This window comes from Diadema setosum, chromosome 1 (genome assembly GCF_964275005.1).
Source record: "Diadema setosum chromosome 1, eeDiaSeto1, whole genome shotgun sequence".
Classification (NCBI taxonomy): domain Eukaryota; kingdom Metazoa; phylum Echinodermata; class Echinoidea; order Diadematoida; family Diadematidae; genus Diadema; species Diadema setosum.
In genome coordinates this window covers 46,799,726-46,810,239 of record NC_092685.1, presented here as the reverse complement: position 1 = coordinate 46,810,239, position 10,514 = coordinate 46,799,726, and the positions used below count along the sequence as shown (strand labels likewise).

Genomic DNA, 10,514 nt, shown 5'->3' with positions numbered 1-10,514 from the left:
ACAACTGTAGGCCTACACTGTACATGCTGCGCTACTGAACCACTGGTAACCAGCGTGAACCGTATCGACGTCTGCGAATCGCCGCCGCCGCGCTCCGCCGCCAGTCGCCAGCGAAAGGAGGACTTGCACTGCTGCAGCTGGCGCTGGCAGATTCATGATCAGATGCGATACTACAATCAGCTGTGATATTGTTAACAAAAACTCTCCTTTTGTGATTCTAGTAATTAATTGATGAAATTTCAGTGGAGTCAATGATGGATGCCATTCAAAGATACGCCAGCTCAGATTCAGGAGGAGAGGATGAACACGTTGATGGAGAACAGCATCGCGATGGGTAGGCTAAACCTTGGGATTTTGGCTCTGAGAATTTAGTTCAGAACTAACGACGTTAAATATACAGCCTGTAGGGCGCTAGTGTACTTTTGCACCTGTTTGTCAAATCATCATGAAATGATCTCCAAACATGCACAATAAATAGATTCTACATCCTACATGCGGCCGGCCTGGGTCTCCATGGCAAAAGTCGTATAACGTTAGAAGTCAAGTTTAAATGTTTTAGTAACTACAACTTACAAGTGTCAGAAAATCGTTGGAAAATCTTGATCACTTAACAACTGCTTAAAAGGGTGTGTACAGTTCTGGTTGAGCGAGGTGAGGATTTTCTCTAGCATTTAACATTTTGCGAGATATTCAGAAACCACTCTACTATGTCGAGAATTGCATGCTCTGTGACTAAGGGGTATCAAAAGTTTATTTGATGAAAATCGGTTTTGGAATGGCTGAGATATCCAAAAACAGGGTGAAACAAAGAGATCCTAATAAAAGGCGTGGCCTGTCACCTTTATTATTATCACTTTTTTGGATATCTCAGCAACTTGAAAAGCAATTTTCATCAAATAAACACTGGTTCCTTCTTAAAATTACATGTTGTACATGCTCTTTCATATTTCATAAGAGGTTTCTCATTATCTCACTTAGGAATGTTCAAAACATGAATACCCACCTCCACCAGTACTGATCCCAGTCCCTTTAAAATACTGCTCTGTTCACAAGCACAGTACGAATACATTCAGCGCATACACTCGGGGTCAATCATTTGGTCTGAATGTTGCCACACAGCAGCTTTTCTATGGTGTCATTGAAAAGCAAAAATTTGTTGAATTTTTTTTTTCCTCAGCCAAGTCTTGCATTAGTGGTTGTAGCTTCAAAGCGGTTGAGCGCGTGCGTGAGTGTGTGCTGCCACTTTAATCTTTCTCTTTCTTTTCTATCATCTTCTCTTCATTCATTTTCAGGTAGAAGCTTATAGCTAAATTTCCTAGTCCTTCCTATCAATCATTTCTTTGTGGTTTTCCTCTTTAACTTTCTGAATCTCCTATTTAACTGTACTTTCTCCCTAATTGTTCTTTGTTTCCTTCATGGGTTGTTTTTCCCTCCAACTACAAGGGTCTTTCCTTTCTATCCTCTCCGATATCTTTTTATGTGTTTTTCTAACGAATCCTTTTCTTTCCTTTCCAACCTAGATAATTCTCTCTTTCCTTCCTATTCATCAGTGATTTCATCCAGTTTTGGTTCATCTCTCATTCTACCATATTCTACCTAGTACTTTTCTGTTTTCAATTATTATGTTCTCTTTGCTTTCCTCTTCTTTTCAAACATATCCATCTCTCCCTTGCTTTCTTTTAATTCAAGTTTCGGCGCTAGTGTACTTTCGCACATGTTTGTCAAATTTATATAGATCTCCAGACATGCTCAAACTCACTCTAAATATCTAATGGCCTTGAATATTTGCATCTGAGTGAGATTCAAGGCCAGTAAAAAAGGAATTTTCACTGTTTTGACGCTTTTACACTTGTCAAATTATGTCGATCGCAGCGAGTTTGCTCTGCGATAACTGTTTCACTCAGATGCAAATATTCTAGGCTGTTGGACATTAAGAGTGAGTTTGTGCATGCTTGAAGATCATTTGACAAACAGGTGTGAAAGTACACTAGCAACTAGGGGTCTATGGGATTTAGATTAATTTACTTCTCTTCCGTCTTCCTATTCCCCCTACCTTGCACTCTCCCAAGACACTAACTGCCTTCATGCCCTGAATTGGCTTTGCAAAGATCATTCTTGACTCAATCTTGAGATAAATTGCACTGGAACACAGGTGTGTGTAAGACAAGGTTCATGCAGTAGGACTGTGTGTGTGTGTGTGTGTGTGTGTGTGCGTGTGTGTGATGAATGGATGCACTCGGCCACTTGTAGACAACAGTTGAGCTTTACTCATCATGCTCATCGTACTTGATAGCTGGGGTACTCCCTCCCCCCCTTTTTTTTTTTCACCGAAGTGAAAAGGTAAATATGTGATCCTGAATAAATTATGTTGTAACATGCTACTGTTGATTGACTGAGACCAAGTGATGTGATTTCTCTCATTAAGGAGATAGTTTGATGATGGTGTAGGGAGATTCCCTATAGATGGTGATGTGTTTGCCATGTACTGGCAGGCGTTAATGGATTGGTGAATGGTGAACTTGGTGATGTGTCTGAAGTTATAATTGTGAAATGAACCAGCCAGCGAGGGTTGAGGACACTGGAAAATCTTGCTACAGTACTTGCTCCAGTACTCGCTCCAGCTGACCATCTGTAGCGGAATTGTGCAGTGAATGTTTGGTTAGTTGCAAAAGGCTATTATGTCAAAGAGGGACAGTGCTGATGTTGGTCAAAACACCAAATTCAAGGAGATGTAAGGAAAAAGTATAAGAAAATGTTATGCTTATAATATGGAGAATGTATAGAGGTTGTCATCATGTGATCATTGTGACAGACATCACACAAACTTATGAATTTCTATGTGGGGTCTAAGGGAATATTGCAAAGAATACCGCAGTGCATGCAAATGCAGATTCCACATTATTAGCGGTACTCAGAATAGTGTTTGGATGTTATGAATGCCTTTGTAATCTTATAAGAGTGCTATCATGATAACAATTTAAATTTTATATTTCAGGCAAAAAGGCATTGTGAGGAACCCAAGACAACCAAAGCCAGCAGAGAATCTGGTCAGGGAAAAGCCTCATCAAAATCTGCATTCCAAGGCCACAAATGCTGACTTGATTTCTTCTTCAAGGGGATATGGAGCATTTCTGCATCTACAGACACCCAAGACAACAGATCCAGTGAATAGCAATATCTATGGTAATACGTGTGTCAAGAAGCAGAAGCACAGAGAGAAATTTCATCGGCGAGGAAATCATGGGGACAACATGGCAGCTGTACCTACGAACTTTGATTCAAAGAGGCATCTGCAGCCGCACCAATCACAACATCACTTGCTGGTCAATCAAAGCTCCCACTTGACCCATGACCCAAGTCACAGTAATCAACATCTTCATGCAGCCAGCAGAGAACACAGTGTTCAGTTCCAGACATGCGGAAGCCAGCAGGCCGAGCACCGGACAGTTGGTGGTTATGCTCCAGCAGATCATACTAGGCCAGTGAAACGAAAGAAAGAGGTCATGAATTTGAATCCATACGTTCCTAAGAGACTCAGAGCGCATAAGGAAGGACAGGAGAGTGGAATCCCAGAAGGCGGAGTGGCAAGGGCCAGTGGTGATCTGTTTGAAGTCAATGACCATATCACCTGTCAGGCAGCTAGAGCAAACATATCCAACAAACCTCCAAGGCATGTTCTTCTTGGTTTCAGCTCCCATACTGGGCCTGTCACCCGCGTTCAGTGGAACATCCCAAAGTACAGTCACCTCATGCTCTCTGCTTCGATGGACAAGACTGTTAGGTTGTGGGACTATTTGTCTGAAAAGTGTGTTCAGACACTGCACTGTCATCAGGGAGCAGTGAAAGATGCGCAGTGGAGCACAGATGGCAGGTCGATCTTGAGCTGTGGCTTCGACAAGACTGCTCGGCTGACTGATGCACAAAGTGGTAAAATTTGCTCAAAAAAAATCAAATGAGATCTCATTTTGATACACAACTGCTGTGGCATCTAAGTAAAGGATACAACTGAAAAAGATGTTTATTTTTGATTGGCCACTTTATTTGCATGCATGCAAGAAATATGTGATAGTTACAAACAACTGACAACTGAAAAAGATGTTTATTTTTGATTGGCCACTTTATTTGCATGCATGCAAGAAATATGTGATAGTTACAAACAACTGACAACTGAAAAAGATGTTTATTTTTGATTGGCCACTTTATTTGCATGCATGCAAGAAATATGTGATAGTTACAAACAACTGACAACTGAAAAAGATGTTTATTTTTGATTGGCCACTTTATTTGCATGCATGCAAGAAATATGTGATAGTTACAAACAACTGAAAAAGATGTTTATTTTTGATTGGCCACTTTATTTGCATGCATGCAAGAAGTATGTGATAGTTACAAACAACTGAAAAAGATGTTTATTTTTGATTGGCCACTCTATTTGCATGCATGCAAGAAATATGTGATAGTTATGCTAATGATTTTATACATCGTTGTTGCTACTAATGCTAGTGCTCTGATTCTAATCTCTGTACAAAATTCCAATCTGTTTGAAAACTGAAAATTTGTCTGAAAGAATGCTACTCAAGTTAGCATTTCTATTTTTACAATGAACAAGCTATCTTTTTTCTCTTTTTTTTTTTGCAAAATTAATTACCGGTACATTAATAAAATGCAACCAAACAAACACTGGAAGCAAATCCCTCCATGTAGTTACAGAATCATTTTGATCTCCATGATAGTAATGTGAGGACAACTAAATTTGAATATCATCTTTTTCATGATGTGTGAGGTTTTGTTTTATAAATCAATTTGTTCATTGGTAACATTTCATGGATGGGTAATCACATATTGTGTATGCATGAGAGTCGTATTTCTGTATGTCTCTTTTGCAGGCACGAGTTTCCAAGTGTTTGACCATTCATCCTATGTCACTTGTGTGAGGTGGAACCCTGCCGATCCTAAGATGTTCATCAGTGGAACTTACAACTCAACCATCTTCAACTGGGACACCAGGACAGGAAAGGTAAAGAAATTGCACTTTTTTTTTTCCTATTTCTGCAGCTTTTTTTAAGTGCTGCAAATCAACTGTCGGCGAGTACATCATGTAAACAAGAACTGAAAGTCATTACTTGCATTTCTTGTTTACATTTCAGACTTTTTCATTCCTTGCGTAAAATGCATTGAAAATTGTTAAAGTGCTAGTGCTTTGACTAATGCATATCTGCATGCCAACTGTTCAGTTTTAATCTGAATATTCAGATTTTTCACTGAAAAAAAAAAATGCATTAATTTCATTGTGATCTGATATTTTGGAAATATCTGGTAATAAAAGTATACAAAATTTATGAAAGTTCAGATTTTTAAATAATTTTTCTGTGTTTGTTCAGATTTATTAAGCCTTAGGGTTGGCAGGTATGCTAATGCTGTAATGTATGTACAGGTCTAGCGAATGCAATGTACATTGTAACTCCTGGTAAAAGGAAGTCATATCCAACACCAAGTTTTAATGATTCCCTTGATTTCTCTTATGTTGTTCAACAGTTCAGTGTTAATCAGATTATTTGAAGAGATGACCTCCAATGGTATGAGATCAAAATAACATCATTTTCATGCCATCATTTTTATACATCAATTACATAAAGATGCTGCAGAAAAAAAAAATTGCTGAGCACATCATACTTTTATGCAAGCAGGGATTTTGAATGTTTATGTTGTCTATTACTTCCTTCTCTCTTGTTATTGCATATTTAGATAGCTCATCAGTACAGTGGTAAGCTGGGCCAGATTCTCTCTGTAGAGTTCATAAACCAGGGGGCGGAGTTTGTCGCTTCTTGTGACACAGTGAGCCAGGACTCGGCCGACAGAACCATCATGGTGTGGGACACTGACACAGGAGCTCTGGTCTCCAATCAGTTGTATCATGTGAGTCTCCATGCAAAATGATGAAAATATAGTATCCACTATTTGAAATTACATGTCTAGCTTGCTTATTGATAACTGCCAGAAGTTCAAGCATGTAGTCACACTATACAAACAATGCTATGCATATTTTCAATGATATGAAACTGCCTGTAGTTTTGGTCGCTGACGGGCATGCTCTATACAGGAGAAAACCACACGCCCTTGTTGAATATAAAAAATGTAAATGCACAATGTGTATAAACAAACATGAATACAGGTAGATCTGTTATCACATCACAGACTGTTCAAAGTTTTAACCCTGCACAGTCACTCTACATAAAACTATACAGAAGTAAGATTAACTTTCTAGATGCATGTAGAAGTTTCGCTGGCAACTTCTCGGGAAGGTCGCAGTCACACTGCCCAAACTATGTGAAGCAAAATACGTAGTAGTGAAACTATAAGTAGTTTTGTATAGTGTGACCATGCCATTTGTTTGTGCTTGCAAATCTTGTAATATACAAATACTGAATGAATATGAATAAATGGAAGAGTAGCGTAGGTTCATCTTTGCACAATAGCAAAAAGGGCACTGTGATTCATTGATAAGTGTCACTGTGATAGTGGTATAAAAAACATTCAGATGCATTGCAAACTTGTATCCTTCACATGGCTTAATATTATCATTAGGCTTCCATCTGTACAGCCTTGATGTGTTTTTGTTTGTTTATGCTGTGATAGGCAAATAGTAGTAGGATGAAGTTAGTGACAGACGGACAGTGCTGTACAACCACAAGTAAAAAGAATCGTTTTGACCCTGCTGAAGTTTCTGCTTGGGCATATTCCTTTATCTTTTGATTACAGGAGAAGTACACCTGCACATCTTTCAAGGTTCATCCAACAGAGGGCGTCTTCATGGCTCAGTCCAACGCCAACTACCTGGCTCTCTTCTCCACCAAGAAGCCTTACCGACTCAACAAGTACCAGCGTTTTGAGGGGCATCAGGTCAGTCTACTTAGGAGTGATAAAGGGATGATATAGGTTAAACTAATGTTTTAAGAGACCTTTATATCGTCGCCGGTCACACGAACCGACGAATCCCTCAGGTTTGCGTAATAATGACAATTCGAGAAAATCGCGTTTGAAGTTAACCCATTTTTGACTTATGGTTGCTACACTTTCATGTCTATAATTTCCAATTATTTTTGTAGTACATCAGACTTCAATTCTTGCTCTAACTTGTGAAGTTTTTATCAAATTGTATTGTTAACAAATAAGCGGGAAATCGTCAAAGAGCTGCATGCATGTATTTTCGGTCTGCAAAGAACGTCATTTTCCATGTGTGTCCATATGTACATGTACATTGAGCGTTGTCATTGTCAACACATGTATTACATAGTAAGCGCACTGTGCGCGCAGTCAATGAACTGTTAAATCTCAAAAAATACACGCAAGTCAATGCGCACTGATTCGTCGATTCGGTGACCGCGCATACGCGCGGTCACCGAACCGTCGAATCGCCTGATTGTTTAACACACGCGTTTATGGGGAAAACAAATAATTTTCACAAATGGAATTACATACTTCTACAAAAGTGATAACTACGTAAAAATTACACGAAATTACACACTGAGAATTTCAGAATATGTAGTATGGAATATCTACTATCGAAATGAATGAAAATCTCAAAATCGAAAATTTGACCCAAAATCGAGTGATTCCTCGGTTCGTGTGACCGGCGACGATATGTAAGACCCTCAGGCTGTTGATAGCACTAACAGTCATGAGCAAGGAGCTAGAGAGCCAAGCTGAGCGTGTCAGTGCATGGGCCTTTGAGATCTGTGATTGTGATTATTATTCATGACAGGTAGAGAGCTTGACCTGGGCATCACACCTACTGAATAGACCAGTTAGTCACTTTGACCAATGAAACTGCTCAATTCCCCCATCAGCCATTAGTATGACACATGCATTTGGTGTTTTGTTGTTATTGTTGTTGGTTTTTTTTTTTTTGGGGGGGGGGGGAGGGATGGTGCTTTGCTGATATGTTGTGATTGTTGTTACCACATACTACCAGCAAAAATTCATAAGTCAAATGGCACAAGTTTTAGAAATTCAAATTGATCTCCAAAGGCCTTCTTCCTGGGGGCTGGACTGGTTTCATGTTAGACCCTCTGCTTGCTCCTGTTGCAGTTGTGGCTATGTTTTGAGAGGTAGCGAGAAAGTATGTTTAGGAGTAGGATGGGCTTATGGACACATTGCATTGAATGTGAGCAGCAGGGTAACTTTTTGGTTCTTGACTGCAGAGTGAAACTCCGTATCAATCTCATTTCTTATCCCATGTTCATTCCCTCTCTCCCTCCCTCATTCTATCCCTCCTGTCCTCATTTCATCTCACTTTCTCATTCCTTCCTTCCTTCCTATCTTCATGTTCTCCCTCCAAATGCTCTTTTCTTCTCCCTTCTCATTCCCTTTCTTATCCACATATCCCCTCCTATCCTTTCTCCTCATTTCCCCCTCTTTTCTTCATTTCCTCTCTGTCATTCTCTTCTTCCTTCCCATTCACACCTCATCGCATATCCTCTCATTCTCATCCTCATTTTTTTCTCCCTTCCTCGTTCCCTTCCTTGTTTCATCTCCCTTCCTTATGTCATCTCCCTTCCTCCCTTGCTACAGATTGAGGGATACAGCATCGGCTGTGACTTCTCACCAGATGGCAGCATGGTGGCCAGCGGCAGTGCAGACGGCAAGCTCTATCTCTACAACTACACCACCACCGCCCTGATCCGTGAGCTTGGTCTGGGCAAGGACGGCAGCGCCTGCACCGATGTGGCTTGGCACCCGGTTATGCCCAGCATTGTGGCCGGCTGCACCTGGGGCGGACGAGTGATTGTTTGCCGCTGAAGGGAAATGCAAACTAAGGTAATAATCACATATGCTGATAAAACTCTGAATGATGTCAGAAAATTGAGAGTTAAAAGATATGCACCTACTGATTTTAAGAAAGTTTGGTTTGCCAAAATGTAGGGCTGCGTACTAACCCATATTTCCTACTGGTCCAAACCTTAGATTTACTGGTCCTGTACTTTTTTGTGAACTGGCCCCAACAATGTTGATTTTATTATTTTACCAGTCATGTTTTGCTGGTAAATTTAGCAATTCCTGAAAAGCTGCTGGGCTGACAGTGGCTTTTCCAGACCGGCGCCAGTGTTCAGCATTGCAGTAAGTTAGTTCAGTGTAGGAGCATCCGAAATTTGGAATGAGTGCGATGAGTATCAGTGGAATTCATTTCTTGAGGGTGATTGTGACTGGGTAGACTTACACCATGAGCTAGCATGATGATTGTATTTAGAAAGACTGTTTTTTGTTGAGTACAAGTGCACATTTTGTGGTATAAAGTCTACCGTCTACCAGTCCACTAGTCCAGTAGAGCATTGATATGTTTTGATGGTCATGGTGTGATTGATGATGTACTTGGTAAGTATGGTAAAAAATTACCATGTTTTCACAATCAACTTTGTCTAAATTATGTCACATAATATTGCCCACTTCTGGCTCACTGCTAAAATTGTGATACTGAGTAGATGTTCAATTCATAAAAAGAAATAATTATTGACCGTAATTGATAAGTTAGTCCTTCATTTACAATTTTGTACTCAAAGTTGAGTGTAACTAGGCAGATATTTATTCTTAATCTGATCTAGCAACTTTGTGTTTAGGAGCATCATATTACTTGCCATTACATCATTGCATACTTTGCAGATGACTGAGTCTCTGCAGATACCTGCATCGAGGACTTTGGATTCAACTACTGGAGCATGGAAGCTTGGACACCTACAGATGATGAATGGGCAACCTTGTGCCCAGAGGAAGACTGGTTACCAGTGGACCCATTGGTCCGACCTGATCATCGACTCAGAAGATGAGCTGGTCTCCATCAAAAGGCATTAAGTTTGCCCAAGACAGGCAAGATGGTAAATGATCAGGTCACTGGTAGGACAGACAGCAGGTGTGAAAAGTTACATGGTAATGGTGTAGTCTTCAATGAGTTAAGCATGTGAACCAACGTAGCTGAGAACCAAATCCAGTGTCTTTTGTAGCTCACTCTAAAATGAGGTCTGACAAAGATCAATTTAAACACTGCAGCAGTCTCCTTTGTTACATTTTTTTTTTCAATTTTCCTATTTTAAAAATTTAAACAATGGCATCTGTGTTGTATAGCAGCCACAGATTTTTCTTTTTTTTTATGCCTGTGCTACAAAGTGTCGCCTGAGGCATTATTAACTTATGGAGCACAAATGCAATTTTGTATTGTTATTAGTGTCGCTATGAGTAATTTATAATTCATGTTAGTCCTCAAACCACCTATTAGTGCTTTTGGTCCACTTTCATGAGTATTTTATAAAGTAAACTGGTGAGGTGGTTTGACCACTGTTCCTGTTGTGATGGTAGTCTGAGTGTTTGAGAGTTAGTTATTTTGTTTGTTTTTGTTGCTTCAATAGTATGTAACATACTGCGATAGTGCACATTGTCTTCAAAGGTAACTTGCTGCCAGATCACTGGTGTCACCGGCTCAATGTTGCATAGGTGATGGCAGTTTCTGCGTAACTCGTTTGTTG

The 10,514-nt window shown here is 39.9% G+C and overlaps 1 protein-coding gene across 1 annotated transcript; it reads left to right on the top strand.

Annotated features, from left to right (window-relative positions):
- The first annotated feature begins 254 nt into the window (after nucleotides 1-254).
- On the top strand, nucleotides 255-9,846 carry LOC140240404 (WD repeat-containing protein 25-like). The gene is made up of 7 exons (XM_072320208.1): nucleotides 255-334; nucleotides 2,996-3,927; nucleotides 4,887-5,017; nucleotides 5,746-5,916; nucleotides 6,760-6,900; nucleotides 8,572-8,781; nucleotides 9,658-9,846. The coding sequence occupies exons 1-7, from the start codon at nucleotides 255-257 to the stop codon at nucleotides 9,844-9,846; spliced, it is 1,854 nt and encodes a 617-aa protein (XP_072176309.1).
- The last annotated feature ends 668 nt before the right edge of the window (nucleotides 9,847-10,514 follow it).